This window comes from Capricornis sumatraensis, chromosome 23 (genome assembly GCF_032405125.1).
Source record: "Capricornis sumatraensis isolate serow.1 chromosome 23, serow.2, whole genome shotgun sequence".
Classification (NCBI taxonomy): domain Eukaryota; kingdom Metazoa; phylum Chordata; class Mammalia; order Artiodactyla; family Bovidae; genus Capricornis; species Capricornis sumatraensis.
This window is the reverse complement of record NC_091091.1, coordinates 13,916,604-13,938,283: the sequence shown is the minus strand read 5'-3', so window position 1 is coordinate 13,938,283 and position 21,680 is coordinate 13,916,604. Positions and strand designations below refer to the sequence as shown.

The 21,680-nt window shown below is 35.3% G+C and overlaps 1 protein-coding gene across 1 annotated transcript in view; it reads right to left on the bottom strand.

Annotated features, from left to right (window-relative positions):
* Positions 1-4,289: 4,289 nt before the first annotated feature.
* HECTD2 (HECT domain E3 ubiquitin protein ligase 2) overlaps positions 4,290-21,680 on the bottom strand; it is a 70,799-nt gene continuing 53,408 nt past the window's right edge. The window contains exons 12-21 of the mRNA XM_068961505.1: positions 19,157-19,264; positions 18,199-18,331; positions 17,243-17,331; positions 12,965-13,123; positions 9,687-9,761; positions 8,709-8,796; positions 8,515-8,621; positions 6,648-6,763; positions 5,931-6,074; positions 4,290-4,410 (exon numbers count right to left, since the gene is read on the bottom strand). Coding sequence (XP_068817606.1) covers positions 4,290-4,410; positions 5,931-6,074; positions 6,648-6,763; positions 8,515-8,621; positions 8,709-8,796; positions 9,687-9,761; positions 12,965-13,123; positions 17,243-17,331; positions 18,199-18,331; positions 19,157-19,264 — 1,140 coding nt within the window. The remainder of the gene's footprint in view (positions 4,411-5,930; positions 6,075-6,647; positions 6,764-8,514; positions 8,622-8,708; positions 8,797-9,686; positions 9,762-12,964; positions 13,124-17,242; positions 17,332-18,198; positions 18,332-19,156; positions 19,265-21,680) is intronic.

Here is a 21,680-nt window from a genome sequence, read left to right as displayed (position 1 = left end):
CAATAGACACGTGTATAACTAAATCACTTTGTTGTACGACAAAAACTAATACAACATTGTTAATTAAAGGTGGGGCTATTGGTAAAGAACTGGCCTGCCAATGCAGAAAACATAAAAGATATGAGTTCAATCCCTGGGTCAGGAAGATCCCCTCGAGGAGGGCATGACAACCCACTCCAGTATTCTTGCCTGGAGAATCCCATAGACAGAGGAGCCTGGCAGGCTACAGGTCATAGGGTCACAAAGAGTTGGACACGATTGAAGTGACTTAGCACACATGCACACAGTATAAAAAGTTAAAAACAAACAACCACCCTCTTAAAAAAAACAATGAAATGCAAAGATAGTGGATTATACATTAAAAGTCCTAAGGGAACAGTCAAGTATCACAATAGAGATGCATGCTTGATGAATTTATCTTTCACCAATGGAGGTGAAAGAAAGTCATTTTCAGACAAATGGAAAAAGAACTTCACTAATCTTAAACCCAGAACTGAGTGTGAAGAACATTAAAAGAAACTGTAACTATGTGGTTAAATCTAAACAAACTATATAAAATAATATGTTATGGGCTATATTTAAAATTTTTAAATTCATATTATAAAAGAAGTCAGGCTACAAATAGATCTCTGCAATACATGAGCTATAACAATAAGGTAATGGTAATAATATCAAACATATAAGGCTTATTAAAGGTTAGGCATGACATAAGTACTTATGTATTTATATATACTAACTACATTTTATATGAGTGTGTGTATATATATATATATATATAGTGTGTAAGCATATATCTATATGAGTAACCCTAGTGGCTCAGCAGTAAAGAATCTGCCTGCCAATGCAGGAGACATGGGTTCGATCCCTGGATGAGGAAGGTGCCCTGAAGAAGGAAATTGCAACCCACTCCAGTATTTCTGCCTGGGAAATCCCACTGGACAGAGAAGCCCAGCAGGCTGCAGTCCATGGGGTCACAAAGAGTCAGACGCGCCTTAGTGACTAAACAACAATATACATCTAATACATATATTTACAATAAGATATACACACACGTATAGAAGTATATAGGTGTGTGTATAGGTTTATTTAACAACTCTATGAATTATGTATTATCAGAAGCAGTGGTTATAAGAGGTAATCCAACTGGAACCACGGTTCCTCTGGTATCACATTATATTGCTTACTATATGCCAGGGACTGTATAAGTGCTTTACATATACTAATTCATTTATTTTGCCCCGGAACTCTGTCATTGAGATAGGGTTATTTTCATGTCACAAATTATTATCATTTGATAATTAAGGCATGAACAGATTAACCTGCCCAAGGAAACACAAGTATTGAACAGTAAACTCAAACCCAGGCAGTTTCAAAGCTCAGTTCTTAACCACTCACCAGGCCCTCTGGGTGAACCGATCTTGTACCCTCCCCTGTGAAAACTCACCTCAGTCTTCCACTCAGCTACCTATTTTCTCCCATCTATCACCCATGACATTCTCTCCTACATTCTTAGAATCTCCACTCTTTGTTCATTAATCAAGGAAAATGTGGTAAGGGAAAACACGGCCAAACTAATGGTTTTGGTAGGGGATAACAGATCTGAAGTTGTTGATTGATGGCCAATGAAATGTCATACTTAGTTCATTTCCAGGTGACCTCCATGGTGATATAATGTTCATTTGGTGGGATATTTGTGTGATCATCCAGTTATTGCCTATACGTTGTTTCATACCGAAAAATGCTGCTAGAGGTTAGCTGCATTTGGTGTCAACAACACACATCTCTTGAAGGAGTATGTATTAATTTTCCAAAGCACCAGTTTAAAAGACAGTGTAACAAACAGAGTAGTTTGCATTTGTATTTTAAACTTTTAATTCACTGCCTAATGTTCAAAAAAATGAATTGAAGTGTAATTGATTATATAACTTTAATATTTGAAAAAATTTATCCAGAAATTAACAATATAATACAATACACATTTGTACAAAAAAGAGGGGCGGTTAAAAACTTCTGATCATACAGACAAAAATATGATTAATTAAACAAAGATTAAAAAAGGACAGAACATTTTGTAAATACTGATAAATACTGTGCAATGCTTTAGTTTACTGTGGCAGATACAAAAATCAAGAATTCATGAACAGATTATATAAAAAGAAAGCAACTACATGAATTTTCTAGCTGTTTAAATTAACGAAATATAACAGTAGTGGTTCTTTTAAAAAATGAGGTATTAATTACACTGTAAACCAAAACCAGAGCATAAATAAATAAAGGCAATGTGCAATTTAGTGATAAATGATTATAAATTTCAACAACAGACAACAAAGATTTTCCAGTTATTTATGGACTCTGCCATTTAAAAATTTGGCTTGCTTGTATACTTCTTATTTAAAAATGACATAGCTATTGATATACAAGCACATCATAGACATGCAGACCAAGCCAACACAGTTTTCCATCTCTACCAAACAGAAGTTTTGTTTACATTTTATTTAGAACACTTAAATCTGGTTTCTTATACATGATTCTTTTGTGCTTATTAGTTAGCAGTGACCTACATTAAACACCTTACTTTCTAGTTCAAGCAGTGTGAGAGAGAAGCAGTTTTATTTGCACATGGATTACAAACAGAGCAAACAAAACAAAACCAACATGCCCTTAAATCTCTTAGGTGTTCCAAGAATTTTAAGAAGAAAAATCCTTTAAATAGTATGTCGAAGTGGAAAAGTGGAACCACTTCTGTCTCAAGCAGAATAGTAAATGAACTAACTCCTTTCCTCCAAGATTCACAAGTTGGCTCTGGAAATGCAGAACAGGCTGATTAGTTCCTCCACCCTAGAAGACTTCTGCTGGTGGGGGTGTAGGAATCATAGCAATAAGATAGTAGTGTAACTTGGAAATCGGGAAAATGTTATTTGCATGTGAACCATGTGCTGGTACTAAATGCTGGCTTCATTATTATTGCAAATACACCTTCAGAGTTTTCTGAAGGAAAGCTATCAAAGTATAATACAGAAGTCGATTTGGAAATACTGTAATGTGCTAATAAAACTGCTTCATTTGCTGTAAATTAAAACCATTTACTGTCTGACTTAAAATGCAGTTTCTTTTTACATGCTACTTTATTAAGAAACGCCAAAAAGGGTACTTTTGAATTTGCTATATTCAGAATCCAGTGAAAAACAAACATTTGGGCCAAAATGTTAAACCTTATCTTTACATCAAGCTATGTCACTGAGTGTCTTTTGCTTTGCTTCATGTCATTTTGACACAAATGTTATCGTATTCACTTTTGTCAAATATCTTACCCTACTTGTTTTCAAAAATTAGTGTTTCAGTACAACAGGTGATCAAAAAATACTATAAATAAGTCTTGTAAGTCAATCAAAGTATATATAAATCAGCTCTCTCTTTTTGTGCTTGTAACTGACTTAATTTATCAGTGACTAGTCAGATCTATTTCCTTTCTAATATTCTGACCCTTAAGAAGAAAGGATTATACAAACATTACAGAGTGTTCAAAGTAACTAGTTTACTGTGCACGTGCATGCAGACTGACGATACTTAAAAGAATATAACCTTGAGTCCAATTAGTCTGAAAATAGTTACACTCTTGTACAATCATCTTTATTGATTTGTAAAAGCTGTACACACATCTAAAACCCTGAATTTACTTTGTAAAAATAAATCTTTAGCAATAAATGGCACTATCAAAATCCCATTATTCTCAGGCTATTATGTAGTTATTTACATGCTGATTTTCAGGAACGGTTGAAAAGAATCTTTAGAGGACCAAAGCCAGTATATCAAAAAAACCCCTGTAAATTGCATTTGCAATTATACTGTTGTTTAACCGCTATATGAAAATATGGCTACATGCCCCACATTAATGATAATGTAGCTATGTTGCTACTGTGTGTGAGCAGCACACACTTTGCCACTGGGCTCCACTCACTCGGTCATCGCCGCGTTCTTTACTGCATGATGCTTCCCCAGTGGAACACCTGTGACACACTGCTTATGGAGGGTGATACAGTGCTATAAAAAGAGGGACTGGACCCACCTGTCTCTGCCATCTGGTCTTTTTCACACTCAAACTGTGCTGTGTTTTTAGAAAACCATGCCTCTACTGAACACACTTCGTATTTGATTTTTTTAAAAAAATGTCAGTCTTTTAAAGTTAGTGAGCTTTTTCAAGGTATTTTGAGACAGAAAACATGAAAAGGTTAAAGGCACAATAAGAGGGAAGTGAATGCTACATATAAATGTGTTTCAAGTCTTCTTGGTTACTCCAGTCCAAAACCTTCTGAATTTGAAATTCCAATGATCAATTTCTGTTTCAGGTCCTTTTTGCTCTTGTAGGGGGGAAGGCAAAGTTGATTGAAGCAGGTGTGGGCCACAGGCAACCTAGGGGAAACATTTTCTTCAAAGATACCAAATCTTAAAACACAGAATGACTGCTAAGCAATTTTCAAAGTACCTGCACACACATACTCAAATCTATTTTACTAGACTGAGACGACTCATCCATTCCTTTACTGAACAAATACTTCTTGAGCACCCGCTGTGTATGAGGCACCATTCCACACCCTGTGGCTGGGTTTACCAAGACAATGGCCCTGCTCTCACAACCCTTACATTCTAGAAGCATTATTTTTAGAATCAGACAAATCAACCTGAATACCATCTCCCTTACTTTCTGGCTGTGAGATCTTGTTCAAGTGGCTTCATGTCTCCAAATCTCAATTGCCTCATCACATAAGGCAAACTATCCGAATGGGTGGAAAAGGCCCAGTAGAATAGTAGGGAAAATAACTTATTATTTTAGCCTTGACTGTCAAAAAATCATAAGAACATTTCTGAGACACTTGATACCCACACTTCTCCTGTTGCTGCCCTCAAGGTACATGCAACCTTCATCCTCTGAATCTTTCTGATTAGATCTCCCAACCCTCTACCCGATGACACTTTTATCTAGATCCAAGATTCCAGCAGAATTCTTAGACCCTTTCCCTCAGTTTATAGGAACTGCACAGAATCAGAACAGCTGTTGGTGGCAGCAGTGATAAAGGAAAGGACAGATTTCAGTTCTAATTGATGAAAGGAAGAACTGACAGAACTCAGGGAATATTTAAGGCAGGAGAAAAAAATATTTATAATCAAAGTAGTGTCTACTCAAATTAGCTTTAGAAATTACAATGAGATTGGGAAAAGAAATAAGTAGATCAACATTACCCCACCAACACTCTAGAAAATAATTTAAAGCCATCATCAGCATCACTTTCATATGCAAAGAGCACTAGATTAAGGAAAAAAAACAAAGACCAGCACTAGAGGTATGGGGTCGCTGAGGGTCGGACACGACTCAGTGACTTCACTTTCGCTTTTCACTTTCATGCATTGGAGAAGGAAATGGCAACCCACTCCAGTGTTCTTGCCTGGAGAATCCCAGGGACGAGGGGAGCCTGGTGGGCTGCCATCTATGGGGTCGCACAGAGTTGGACACGACTGAAGCGACTTAGCAGCAGCAGCAGAGGTGTTCCAGTACAACAGGACTTCTGTAACTAATTATAATAATAGCCAAAAAAACTCACCTGGCATCTTAAATAAAGACTTTCAAGCAAAAATGAAGGTCAGGCAATCTAAATACCATGCAAAGCAAGCTAGATTCTGGAAGTGATGATAAAGTAATTGACTTAGCAAAGTAAAAAGCTGATGGAAAGGAATTATTATCAATTAGTATTGGTATGTCTCAAAATTAATAAAGAACCTTAAGCCATAGCCTATCTTACTTCAAAGCCACGTTTACTTCGAGGATTTTTCTAAGAAAACAACTTCATATTGAAAGAATCTTCTAATTCCAAGCATACTATTATTAGCAAAACCTATAGATTAAAAAAAAAAAGAATGACAATCTGGCAACTTACCAGTTAGTAGAAGTTTCATTCTTTGAGATTTTAAAGTTTAAATCAGCCATTCCTCCTACAGGAACTCTGTCACTTCCTGTAGTAAAATGTAACAACTTCTTTTGAAGATCAAGAGGAAATCCAAGCACAACATCCCAAAAGTATCTAGAGAACACCAAAGGAAATTTATATAAAATGCATATAAAGTGACAGAAGTCCTGCAGATGAGAAAAAAATAATATCAAGTAAGCTCTAGGGAAACAACTTCCCTTAAAGGTACATACTACTCTCAAACTGAAATGGAGGGACGACAGGCTTCTATATATAAATTAGACTTTTGACTAACATCATTATAAAAATAGTCCAACAACGGAGAGTACATAAGCCATTTTTCTTCTATATAATTTTCTGTATTTTTCAACACAGTGCTATTAAAAGGCTTTTTATAAGCATGGCATCCCTGCAATTCTAGGACCAAAGTTATTTTTTAAAAGAAGTCAACTCTCTGGACTTCTGTAGAAACTTACCTTTATCACTTTCTCCCAAGGGGACTGCTAAGTGACTTCATATTGAATATTCTCACATTACTTTCAAAGGATAAAAGAAGGCAGTGTGGGCTGTACAAGATTTCTGGTGACTTAACTTGATTCAAAGACTGTAAGCTACACAAATAAACCAACCACATTCTCTTTCATTCCCTCTTCCGCAGCCTCGCTCTCAGAAGCATAAAGAGCTCACCGGATAGTCAAGTCAGTTTTTGCGTAACCATCGTACTGTGTACTTCTCTGGAGGGCGTGCATATCCAGTTCAGGACTTCCACAGACCAGAATTTCAACCTCTTCTGGGCGAAGCAGCTGCCAATAATTATTTATCAAAAATGATGAGAAGTGATGATCAAAAAAAGTGAAACTGGAACTGTTTTCACTGAATCAAGCAACAAAAATCATGACCTTCTTAGAGTAAATCAAACCATTTCATAAGGAAAAATATTCTCCATTTATATTTTTCCTACTGAGATATGTTTGCTTCTGAAAGTTTATACATTTTGTCCGTCTCTTAGATCCCCCTTTTGCAAATAACAGCAACTAGCTAGAAAAACAAGCAGATGACTTAGCATAAATCCAAATTACAGCTCTTCCCCAAAACCCAGCTTGAAACTCTTTCAGCTACTCTAGTATCTACTGACATGCCTGGATCCAACATCCATGAAGCCTCCTGTGCACAATGTGGCGTCTGAGAAGCAGCTTAGTCTCCTACATAGCTTGTCTCCCACCCAAAGAGATTAGAATTTAAAAATGAAGACTTGCTACACTACTTATTTCCCCTCCTTCCACCCCTATAAATACAGTGCATCGGAGACAAAACTTAATTAGAAATCAACAAGTGCTCCATATTCAAAGGTACTTTCAATAAACATGTGATAAAGACCATCACATACTGAGAGTTGGACTATAAACAAAGCTGAGTGCCGAAGAACTGATGCTTTTGAACTGTGGTGTTGAAGAAGACTCTTGAGAGTCTCTTGGACTGCAAGGAGATCCAACCAGTCCATTCTAAAGGAGATCAGTCCTGAATATGCATTGGAAGGACTGATATGGAAGCTGAAACTCCAAAACTTTGGCTATGTGATGCAAAGAACTGACTCATTTGAAAATACCCTCATGCTGGGAAAAGACTGAAGCCGGGAGGAGAAGGGGACAACAGAGGATGAGATGTTTGGATGGCATCACTGACTCAATGGACATGAGTTTGAGGAAACTCTGGGAGTTGGTGATGGACAGGGAGGCCTGGTGTGCTGCAGTCCATGGGGTCACAATGAGTTGGACACGACTGAGTGACTGAACTGAACTAAACTGAAAGACCGTCACTCTAAAGCAAGTTCTCTCCTACGCAAAATAATTCACATGGACACCTCACTCCAAACCCTCCTTATAAAACTGAGTGGTGATGGTTTGATGGAGTGTGCCCAGAGGAGCAGGGATGAAGAGACACTTTTATGACATTTCTGATACGGTGTTCTCAACAGCAGTTGACCCATACTCACATGGCTAAGAAAAAGTCAGACCGACCAGAGCCCACCATGACTCTGGAGACAAACTACTTCCTGTGGGTAAAAGGCCACTCAGCGTTGCTGGGGGACCCCTGAAGAGGAATGAAGCAGCTATAAAAACCTGTTCCTTAAACAGTGAGAAGTTGTAGCTTTTGCCTGGAGCTTATGTGTTAACCACTTCCCATGCTTTACGCCTCAGTTTTAAAGATCTGGAGCCCTTGGGGATCTCTTCATCCACTCTGCTTGGGGAAATTTTTTAAAGCTTAGAAGACATAGTTTAAGACATAGCATGATGGGTGGGGTGGGGGGGGGGATGGAGTTGACTGGTCTTTTTTCCCTTTAGAGAATTAAGGCTGAAATGAGAGAACTATTTTTATTTCTAGCTCTGTTTTAAAAACTAGAAAACAAATTTTTTTTTAAATTTAAAAGCTAAAAAAATTTTTTTAATTTAAAAGTTAAAAAAAAATTTTTTTTTATTTAAAATGTTTTAAAGAATTACTTGTCAATATCATAGTATTACAAACCCTAACTGAAAGCATCAAGCTTTAAACTCACCATTAGGGCATTTGAAGCACACACACTATGAAATCCGTAATAAAATGCAGCAAACTGCTTATAGATGGATTTGTTGAGAAGAAAGTCAATATAAAGCTGTACATATTCTGAAAAGCAATTTTACATCTGTTAAATAATAAAAGTAAATGGCAAACACTAATGCACTTTAATTAAGAAATGGTGTTTTAACTTACCTTTCCTATTTTGATTGGTAACTGGAATTTTATCACCACCTGGCTTTAAATTATAGGACTTAATTATTCCAAATTCTTCTTGAAACACCTGATGGGAGATACCGACACACCACATTTATTGGTATATGTTAACAGACTTCACTGAACAGGTTTGTAACATTTAAAAAGAAAAGTTTTCCCCCCTTTTCTAAATTACAAAATACAGAAAGGTTAGGCTCTTGTGATATTTGTATTAAGAATGGTGTCAGAAAGCATTTTGGAATAAAAAAGTGAGGTCTTAACCCTCTTGAATACAGCTAAACACTTTACTCACGTTTAAAAAAATTTGTGTGACCTTTTGGGTAGCACTCAGGCCTCTGGAACTATGTGGATTACTATCATTTCCACCTTCCGATTATTTTTAGGCGAGTGGAAATGAGAGAATTTTTGTCTGATCGATTAACTTCTGCTCCTTGTACTGAACCAACAGAAGAGGCTTGTTTTTAGAAGGTGAAAAGCTCTGAGAAAGTAACTGCGTCCAGGATATAGGCCAGGTGCCTTGCAGAGTACCCTCACCCTTGCTGGCTTTCTTTGATTGCTTACTTATACATGTCTGCTTCAATGTCTTTGGGCTTCCCTGGTGGCTCAGACGGTGAGGAATCTGCCTGCAGTACAGGTGACTTGGGTCTGATCCCTGTGTCAGGAAGATCCCCTAGAGTAGGAATGGCAACCCACTCCAGTATTCTTGCCTGGAGAATTCCATGGACAGAGGAGACTGGCAGGCTATAGTCCATGGGGGTCGAAAAGAGTTGGATGCAACTGAGCAACTAACACTTACTTTTTCACTGTTTTTATCGGGTTAAGATCCTTTAAGATAGGGAGTGGTATGTACAGATCAATCCTTGTTCCTCTTTTCTAACGATGGGTATATGGTAACAAAAGGTATTTTTCATATGTAAAATACCTGGTTAACAGAAAGCTATTTGCCCTTAATGGTACCTGAAATGTGGAATAGAAATCTTCTTCAACATTGCCTTCATATGACAGGAGTTCACTTAATCCATGGGCCAACTCCTGTAAAGAGAAACCTGTTATGTGTTTTTAAATCAAACAGTACTACCCCAAACAGTAAACCAGATCTACTATAGCTCACTTACATGTGAGATAAACTCAGATTTTGAAATAAAGATAATATTGGGACATATTTTCCAGGGTAAAAAATACTGGTTAATGATTTCTACCATGTAAAAGATTTGGAAAAATTTATTGGAAAGGTCACATGAAGGAAAATATCCAGTTACACCCATAAAGGCATAACTCTGGCATCTATTCTTATGCAATAAGCTAAGAGTATAGTTTCTATCATAATTCACTGCTATCTGCAATATCTCTGTTTATGAATTTGTAGTATTTCTCATTCTCAGTTTATAGTCTTAAAAAATCTGTTAATATTTTATAATTCCCCTTTTAAACATAAAAATACACAGTTTATATGTGTTAAGTGGTTTTTACATTTCAGTTAAGGGCTCTCTCCTCCCCATAAAAAGTTGAGAACACTGGAAGAAATGTATCCCTACATTGTAACTCATGTTTCCCCTCAACAGAGATTTATAAATAGAAAAAGTAAGCCAGTATTTTTTAAAATTTCTGGTTATTAAATAAAAATGTTTTATTTTAAATATTAGCAGAAAGATAAAGAACAGCATGTTTAGAATGATGTTACACACTTTACATATTAAGTTTTCCATTTCACTAAAATAAATTTAAAAACAAATCTAGGGTGACATAGGTTTTAGTATGATTCTTATCATTTGTTTCAATTACTAATAAAGTTATGGCTGCTAAAAATTATAATTAGGAGATCTGAATTTTTTAAAAGAATTCAAGGAACTAGTAGATGAATCCAATTGAAAGAATTTACAGTATTCTTTTAAAGATCAAATTTTTAGTGATAAAATACAAAGTCAATTAGGTAATAAAGTATATACTCAGATCTGCGTTATTCGACTGTAGGGACTTTTATTCCCAGCCTTTGTATTTTCAAAACTCAATTTTTAATTTTTTTATCTATAGTTAAGATCCTTAAATGTAAAAATATTATTAGTTAGCCCATAGTTCAGCATTTTTCTGATTTTTATAAATAGAAAATTAAAAGTGCATGAAGATATAGGTTTTATACACTATTTGAATACCCTGGTATTATTTAACAGACCATATTGGAGAGTGACTCAAACAGAAAAGAAAAAAGCTACTACAGTTGCTGATTCAAGGTTATACTTAGCCTCTCCATTCTCAACTGAAACCCTTAAGGGTAATTTTCACAAGGCTGCGTGGGGAAGATTTGTTGTTGCCATGGGACAGTTCTGATGCTTTGAGTCATGGATCCCTTCTCTACAAAAGCAATGGAATTTCCGTTAACATGGTCACGGAGACGCACTGGCCTATTAACGCTATACTGAAGGCTCCATCATTGAATATTTTGCTTATTTGCTGAGTTTTTCTTTTTTAAATTCTTATTCATAAATACTGTGTTTAAATTAAGAAATGTATCAAAAAAAAAAGAAATGTATCACTATAGGTTTCTCTTTGCTTGCCTGCTTACTCTTCTTGAAATACATATTGTACAGATACAAATGGTAAACAAAGCACTGAATAAAAAAAGCACTTAAAACGTTTTTCTAGATATATTTTGCCATATATGAAATGGGAATTAGGTGCTAATTTTAATAGATGCCATTAAAAATTGATATTCCATTTTAAAAATTAAAAAAAATTCCCTGCATTCTACTATCCTAACACAGTAGTTTTCTGGCTTCCTTTCTATCTTCATTCATGCCTGCACAGACACTCAGTTTTTTTCAGCTGATCTCATAGTTTATACACAATCTTGATTCATCATTAAAGAGGCAATATAGGAATATGAAATTAACTCAGTATCATCTTCAGCTCATAATATGAAAAAACATATTGGTATAGTCATTCATAAAATATCCATTATTATTAACTAAAAACTTGGATCCGAATGACTCAAGTTCAAATAGCTTTAATTCTAAAATCAGACAATTTATTGGTAAAAAGCAGTAATAACATTAGGAAATTTGTTGGTAAAAATTTGACAAAAACTGCATATATAAGACAAAAAGAAAATCATAGAAATCTAAATTGAGAAGTTAGTTCAGCCATTAGTATATATAGTATTAATATGTTTTATACACCAGTATATATGAGTGTATAGTTGTGACAATAACTCCCATTGTTATACAAATAGGCAAATTCAGTAAATTGTCCAGGGTCATAGGTAGTATGTGGCCAAAATACAAGACTATAAAGGGCAAATCTTTCTTAAGTAGAATTTACTCTATTACCTTTTCCAACTACTGAGTCTTGTAAAAATATGGATTTAGGCTCTTCAAAAGAATCCAAACTTACTTTCAAAAATGTGTTTGATATCACATGAAGAATGGTTTTCTAATTGGTCACATGTTCTGGAGAGGTTTTTCAACTTTGGTAGGAAGGTTCCAATCCTACACCAAAGTGATCTGACCATTAACTAAAACACAACAATATTTAAATAGGCCCTTAATGAACAAAGAGGATGTCCACATTTGGCTACTTACTAATAATAAGGGGAATTCTCTGCTGACCAATGGCTATCGAAATTCACCTGGGAAAAGTATTATTATTGTAGGGGATTGTCAGGATGATGAGCATACTATCCATTCTTCTACTAAATTTTAACACTGGATTAAATTTGATGATTGGAAATCTAGTCTCTGAATAGCAGAATATCAGAGACAGGTCTGTGAAATTCATTAATTTTATTAAGGGTGTTGTTGCAGACATTGTTAACGATATTGCATAGTGACACACTGATAAGAATCCACAGAAGCAATCAAGTATTGAATACTGAGTACTTTATCATCTCATGTAATCTTCCCAATAAGTAAGTTTTATTATTCCATTGTTCACATAAGGAAACTAGAGTTCAGAAACATAAACAGCTTATTCAAATTCACAGAGCTAGTAAGTTGTAGAGGCCAGATTCAAATCTCTGCCTCTCACTCAAAGCTTGTTCCACTATGCTGGGAGAACTAAGTGCTGCAAAGTGGGTTATGTATCTCTACAGGGAAGGAGAAAATTAGACAAAAGAGGAGATGGGTTACAAATGTAGAGGGAAACCATATCTAAACATAAAAACAGTTATCAGGAGAGAGACTGTAGTAGAAGAAAGATGATTCAGCAGTAAGGGCTAAGATACTAAACAAGTGTATACTTACAGGCATAATTTGACACAAGTCATCAGTGGTAACACTGCAGATGCCTACAGGCGTATTTTGATCACTAGGAACGATGGGAGGGCTCAATAATTTCTTATAGCAGCAGGGGGGGAAACGAATATCCAGAGTAATGCTGTTATAAACAGCTAGTCCCATAAGCTATGCATACTAAATGTTAAGCATTAACATAAAATCCATGACAACAAATGAGTTTTGAATTATGTATCTATTTCTTGCATACTTCTTTCAGATCTAACACTGATTTTGTAATTAATCCCACATACTAACTCTTTCCTTTATTTTCCCTTTATTTTACATAATATAATTCCCTGATTACCAAAAATCATGTAAAAAGGAGAGGTTCAGGTAATAGTATTTAATGATTTCCCTAGAAAATTGCATATCTAAGATCACAATAGCAAGTTCACACATTTCTATAAAGTATTTAACATATAAGAAAACTTCTAAATTTGAACAAAGATGGTGGTGATTTTATTAGCAGCAACTTATTCAGAACTCGCTGCAGAACATGCCATTGATTTTGGTGACCATTCTGGCTAAATACAGTCTACGCAGAGAGAGCTGTATTGAACAGGCATATGGAAACACACACACAGACGTCTGTACACACACACACACACACACTACTGATAAGACACAATCTCCCACAGTAATACCTGAAAGACTTATTACTTGGAGTTTACTCAAAGTGTTAAGTTAAAAAGCTACAGATGTTATATTTATAAACTTTGCCCAACTATATATTTTTTTTATCAGTTATACAGTAGAATGTAACTTCATCCATTTGATAAACGAGGGGTTTTAGAGCAAATTTTATGACATTTCAACTGTCAAAGATTATAACAACAAGTTCTTAAGGAAGTCATTACTTTTACTGACTTGAAATCTAAACATATGGTCTGGACAAATCATTAAAAACAATTTAAAAGATTAGAAAATAGCCAATATTTTAATTTGCTAGGGCAGAAAAAGGCTAATAATCATCTAAGGAACAGTTCTGTTATTTTACAGGTAACCATACCAACAGAGATCGAGCAGTGTGTTCTAGAGGAAAGATATTGAAAATAAGCTCTAATATACTCCTATAACTATGATAATAGCAATAACAGAAGCAAGCACCATACTACTGTAGTTACCATTTATGACCATTTACTGTAGTGGTCAGTCCTAAGCATTTTTCTTTACAATTAAAAAAAATTATAATCCTGAAGGAAGGTTTTTAACAGATAAGAAAGTAGGTTCGCAGGCTCTGCTCTAGGGCACCTTCATGCAGGAGGAGCACACTGCCTCTCACACTAAAGCTGCTCTGCTTGAAGCAGGGGTAGGAGTGTGGGAATTCTGCTGGAGACGCCATGTGGTGCAAATGGGGTGGAGTTTGAAACCCCCACACTACATTATATTGCCCCATCCTTAGTTCCAATGCCTTTCTGGTAATTCTGCTTCTAAAAAACTATTAGATTATGGCTCTTTGGGTGATCTTCAAAACATTTTATAATTATTACTATAGGTTTCATTATAATATTTCTTGTAAACGCCAAGGCCTTAATATTTAAAAATAACTGTATTAGAAATACAATACTGTGAGAACTGATAGCCCAATAAATCTTTGGTTCTGAAATTTTAGTGAATGCTTTTGTGTGTGTGTGCTCAGTTATGTCCACCTCTTTACAACCTCATGCACTGTAGCCCACCAGGCTTCCTCTGTCTATGGGATTTCCCAGGCAAGAATATTGGAGTGGGTTGCCATTTCCTTCTCCAGGGGATAGAACCAACCCAGGGATCAAACCCATGTCTCCTGCATTGGCAGGCAGATTCTTTTACCACTGAGCCACCTTAGCAGCCCCTCTGAAATTTTAAAACTAGAATTATGTATGGAGCCAATTATATTTTCTTAATCACCACACATGGCACCCCACTCCAGTACTCTTGCCTGGAAAGTCCCATGGACTGAAGAGCCTGGTGGGCTGCAGTCCATGGGGTCGCGAAGAGTCGGACACGACTGAGCGACTTCAATTTCATGCATTGGAGAAGGAAATGGCAACCCACTCCAGTGTTCTTGCCTGGAGAATCCCAGGGATGGGGGAGCCTGGTGGGCTGCTGTCTATGGGGTCGCATAGAGTCGGACATGACTGAAGCGACTTAGCAGCAGCAGCAATCACCACACCTATTACTTCTAAATGTTTTGTTCTCTTCACCTTTGGCAGATTTTTCACCCACTTATGTGACCACAGTCCACCGTCATCACACATTTTTCATATACAATATCCTGCTTTTCAGGGCAGCAACCTTTCTATAGTTTGTGTGTGAGATCAATACACATAATAATGAGCTAGTGGTGGTTTTAAGTTAATTTTAGATATAACTATTCAACTTGTAATATACAACATCTAAATACATTTAATATGCTCTTTTGGGCAATGACTGAATAGAAACTAATGCCTATTGCCAAAAAAAAAAAAAAAAATCCAGTAAGCAAGTTCACAATATCACATATACTACTCTAAAAATGTAGTGTAAGAGCTAATACGTTATTACAAACACTAGGAAGTCAAAATAAGCCAAACCTAAGCCATGATAAGAATGTAAAGTATGACAAAGATACTTATCAGGAAATTCAAATGACTCCTAGTGTAGGGAGAAGCGTTAATAACGCAGGCCTTCAATGAAGTTAAAACATGCAACAAATGACTACTGTAAATAACAGAATGAAAATATGACCGTAGGAGTTGTTACACGTTCCTTGCTGTGGGCTTGGCACTTTGGACCTTTAGATACAACACACAATCAAATTTCAGATTAAGTTTACTATCACAGCCTGTGGTTTTCCCTACTCCTTTGTCTTCCATGCAGTCTCTTGATTTCCATGTACGTTCTTCGGGATGTATTCCAACAAATACCACAAAGTCAGATGATACTCAAAGCCCTCCATCAGATGGCTCTCAATCTTTTTTGCCTGAATATTCACTGGAAGGATTAATACTGAAGCTGAAACTCCAATACTTTGGCTAGCTGATGCAAAGAACTGACTCGTTGGAAAAGACCCTGATACTGGGAAAGACTGAAGGCAGGAGGAGAAGGGGACGACAGAGGATGAGGTGGCTGGATGGCACCACTGACTCAACGGACATGAGTTTGAGTAAACTCCGGGAGTTGGTGATGGACAGGGAGGCCTGGCGTGCTACAGTCCATGGGGTCGCAAAGGGTCGGACATGAGTGAGCGACTGAACTGAACTGAATCTTTTTTGCCAGCACCATCTATAGCTCTCAGAGAGCCCCCTGCTCCCATTAAGTGGACCTACACACAGCTCTGTGACAGCCAGCAGTGTGGACTCTTTCCCAGCCATTCTCCTAGGCCGGGTCCCACTCTCTCCAGTCCTGGTTTAATAAAATATATTGGTTCCATTTAAAAACTCTACCTTCTCTGGGAGGACTACAATGAATTGTTTCCTTCTCAGAATTCTTCAGCACTTAATGCCAAATGGTCATTTGACTCTGAGAACAAACTACCTGCACGGGTGGTCATCTGTCCATCTAGATGATAAGCTTCTTAAAGTAGATATTTTTTCTTTTTTTAACCTATGTATCCCTAGGGTTTGCTCATTTATTTATTCTTCTCTTTCTTCCACAGATACTTATATTTTTCAGAATTTAAAAATGAATGCAGAAGGTATCCTGTCCAATCTCCCACCCAAAGCAGGAACACGCTCTCCAACAAACCTGAAAGAATCAGAGGATGGTGTAGGAATTTATATCATTTTAAAAAACACTATAAAATAATGCCGTATGCTTCAAATGTTCCCATTCCATTCAATTTTTAATTCTTATGACCGTCTCAGGATTTGAGGCCACATTAGATTTAATCTTCATAATTTCAATTTAGAAAACTGAGTGAAGTAAGCACAAAGTGAAAGAACTACCAGAATAGTTCATTATGAAAAGGAAAGGTACTGTGACTTTAAAAAATGTCTTAAATTTCTGATAATTTAGGTTGTAAATGAAATAGCAAATGCTACTTGAGATAAGGTTTCCAGAGAAATATGTTAACAGTTCAGTCACTCCTTCCAGTTAACTAAATCTGCTGATAACTATATAGCTGTGATATTACAAAATAATAAAGACTACTGAAAAATCTACTAGTAAATTTAATAAGAATCTTTAATCTGAATAAAATAATGAGAACAGTTTTCCAAAATGCAGATAAAATTCTTAAAAATCTCTAATCTACTAGCACCTCCTAGTGGAAAGTTCAAAGGATACAATTCCAACCAATCGGAATTCAGAATAGTTATCACATTTAAAGCTGCTAAACCAATGGCAGTATGAATCCTTATGATACGTAAACATGCCTGGAAAATAGAAGCATAATTTCATCAATATGATTGATATAAAAAATCAGAATGGTAAACATGCACATGATATCTTATCTATTAGAAGCAAAACAGTTCAGCAATAGTTATGTTACAGAACAATTTTCATGTTAAAATATATCAAATATGGGTCCAGAGTGTGCAAGAGCCTTTTATTCTTCACTGGTATACTGAACCAAGGGTTGAAATGGTAAAAAGACAGAAACTAATCAGTTGATTTATAGAAACTATAGTTTTATACTTTATAAGTTATCAAAATTAATTCTGAGGATTATCTGGAGACTTCATCACTGTCATCTCTATTTCCCATTACCAGAGAAATATTATATAAACATATATACAAAGTTAATAAAAATAAAGAATAAAAAAAACACTTAAAACTCTTTTGAAGAAAACGCTTAACAATACTCAGGATTATATAGGTGTTTTCTCTAAATCAAATGAAACCAAATTAAAGTTCAAAGGTTTATTTAATGCTTCCTATTTATTAAAATGGCTCATTATTTTATGAAAGAGACTTTGAATATTAGTGAAGAGCAAACTATAGCTCTGATCTTAAAAATTTTAATGTTCTTTTTATTTCAATGACAAATGTTTACATATTTGGCTTAGTCAGAAAACATGTGAATGCTTCTATGCTAATACATTTCGTGTAGGATTCCCAGTAAGATAATAAGTATTATAATCATCAATTTGGTCAATTTAAAAAATGCAACTAACAGTCTTTAAAAAATTATTCAACATTTATGATTGACAAAAAATCTGTAAAATCATAGATTAAAATTGAGTGACTACTTACATCTAACGATCAGGAAGAAAACACTTTCATTGAAATTAACTACTCACCATAATCTGGATGAAAAATCTGGCGAATGAGGAGAAGGAACCATTCTTTAGTCAAGCCACCCATATCCAAACCAGCTTCCCCTACAAATGTAACTTTCAACTTCTTTTTCAGATCTGCTCTTTTCCGAGTTAACTGTTTGAGGAAATTGTAAGATAGAGGAGAACAGAAGGCAGTAAAAAGGAAATTAGCCTTTTAAATTCTGGGAAATGTATCATCATATTTACAATGTCACGAAACTTCATCCATCCATCCATCCAATAAATCTGCCCAACCCTATTGTACTGTTTGTTGTATGGATCAAGCAACAGAATTAGGAAAGTCAGGTACCTTGCTCAAGGTTACTGCCTACTGGCATCATACTGACTCCAAGATTTTAATTTATACAATACAAACTAATTCATTTAAACTTGCCTTTAACGCTAAAGTTTAAAAAAATCACATAACTAAATCAAATATTGTAATAGTCACATGAAAATCTGGCTGAAGAACTGTACATGCTTGAAGCTTAATAATACATGTATATACAATCAAAGTATCAATATGTTTGACCCTAAATATACCCAAAATATCCTTGTAGATAAGACTTCTAATTTTACAGATGAGTAATCTGAGGCCTGGAGGAATTAAAATGACTTGTTAGGCACCCAACCAGTCAACAAAGGTGGTCTAGAATCTACATTATATATTCAGAAATATGAATTACTCATATAAGTGTTCTATATGAAAATCCTTTCCTGAATATTTAACAACAAACCACTAAAAAACATTAAAAAAAATGAACATAAGGCTTAACTGTGAATACAGAACTGTTTTTAACCATTGAATCAAAATAAAAGGAAGCACACCACTGGCATACAGAAATAAAGAAGGCTTACTAAGACTTTAGTAATAAGCCACATTATCGAATTATTTAAAGCTTTAATCAATCAATACTATTCTGGAATAAATAATCTATACCTCATCAAGAGAGTCGCTCACCAGATGTGTCCGCCTTACTTTCATATTTAGAAATAACATATTCATATCAGGTCTCTGTCTTCGAGATACTTTATCCACCAGACTTTGCTGATTGAGAAAGAAAGCAAACATTTTCATTTTTACTTGAACTATAATCTCATTTAACACATTTAAACACAGGTAAAAACAACTTATATTGTTCTCTTTACCATCTCTCACATAAACAATTTCATAAACTCAATTATGCAAATGTTTTATGAAAATGCCTTATTATTTCACTTTGGGACATTGATAACAGAAGGGGATATAAAATGGAGGACCCCCAAATAATTCAACTTCTACAGTAAAAGAATGTCGCTTACTGCTTCTATATGCCTCACCTCTTACACAGCAAAGTTTTCTGTTTAATAGACACAAACAAGGTGGGAACATTGGGAACAAGGTACATACTTCTGATGATTAGCTTGGCTTATGCTTTTTAAGATACTGGATTTACTCTCAAATCTACTTTTAGAAAGTAATTTTCAACATATTTCAGAAACCATCAACAATGTTCACATCCTTTGTCCCAATACTAAACAGAGGAAATATTTTATACGGTGACATTCATCACAGCACCATCTATGAGAGCAAAACTTTAGAAATATACAAAGTATGAATCTCTAGTGGAATTATAACACAGTTATCAAAAATGATGGTCATAAAATTATGTAAATAACATGGAAAATGTTTAAGGAATGTACAACTAAAAAAAGCGAGGAAACAAAATTGTATACACAATATTGTTTCAACTCTGATGCCTTTTAAAGATAATATAGGTAAAGACTATCAAAAGCAAATTCCCTACAATGTTAACAATATTTATGCCTGAGCGTTGGAAATAAGGGGATGTTTTACAAAAATATAAGAAACAGATGAATGTCATTTATCATATAAAGTCTACATGCTTTTATATGTATAATATATTTATCTAAACTCTTTTTCAGACTACCTCATCCTCTTTGGTAGTAAAGAAAATGAATTATTGCACAGCTTAAAGATAAACATTCCAACGTTTTAAATACATGCAGCAATTTGCTTTAGTAGGTAAAATTTTAATATCCCAAATCTATATAGTAAGGCTACTCTCATGATTTTGTAGACTACTATAATAATACACTAATTCAGAGCCCTTATTCATCTCTCCAAGTATTCGATTCTAAAGGCTTGCAGTAGTTTTTTTTTTTTTTTTTCTTTCCTCTTCTCTGGGTCCTGTCTTCTGTGCTCAAACAGATCTATATTCCTAGCATAGTATGCAGTGTCACGGACCTGTTTTTCCAACCCTTTCTTATCTTCTGTTCCCAGTCGAGCTCCTGGGAAGCCGTCACACTAGAAGTATCCAACACACCAATTTAAACTAGGATGCTAACGGAAGGCAAAGCTTAGTGGCTGCTCCTCCCATCAGAAATTCATACTGCATCCAAAGTGCTTCAGATGAAAGAAATAACCCAACAGTGGTAGAATTTTAGACACAGACTGATGAGGAAGTTATTTTTAATCTGGGAAATCACTTTGACAACTTTAAATTATACTATATAAGTTCTTGCTTATATTAACCATCTATAATGTTATCCTGTGTCAAAATAGTCACCGGTCATTAATTCCAAATGGTATGGCAGTTTACAAGCTAAAATGCTGGGAAATACCCATAACTGAGAACACCACTGGACTCTTCAATTGCTACTCATTTGTGCCCATGCTCTGAGGAAGACAGCCCAGGATACACTCTACAGCTGCCACTCTCCTTTTAATTGGAAGGAAATTTAAAAGAAGATATTTAAAATCTTAAGTGTGAGTGGCACAGCAGAAAACTGCTCAGAGGAACTTAAGCTTCTAGCTCTTTAGATTTTTTTCTTATAAATAGAAAAAAATCATAGCCCAAGGCTTAAAAAAAAAACAACTAAAAAGGCACATGAAGTGGCATAAATGCTAATCATCAAAATGACTATATAGACTAATCTTTGAGCCAATATCTAACCAGGATTAATAATTCTGGTGCTAAATATGCCTGTTGAAACCTACTTTTCAGCAGGGTAATATGGCTATGTCACTCCTTTGGTTCCCAGAAGCGATATCATTTCTTCTAATACTCCAATAGTCAGGGTAAACTGACTCTGGGATGTCACTAGTCACTCAAATCTTTTGTCCTGCTCTGTGATAGCAAGCAATACTCACCTTCTGGTAAATTACTGAAGAATCAACAATTCTTACTTCTACAGTATTTGAAGTATTATAATTTATGCCTTAGAATTCTTTTTATATCCTTGAACAAGATACAGAAATCATTCCTTTTACTCTACAGGTCTCTCTTGGGGTCTATTTTAAGAAGACTATAGCCAACCTCTCTAAGTTTTAAAGTTGGAAGTAATCGTGTCGCAAAAGCAGCAACTCAAAAACTTTTGAGTATAAAAATGTATAGTCTAGAGCTCTAATTGTTTCTTTAAAAAGCACAATCAAAGTAATTATGTACTTCATCTATAACTTT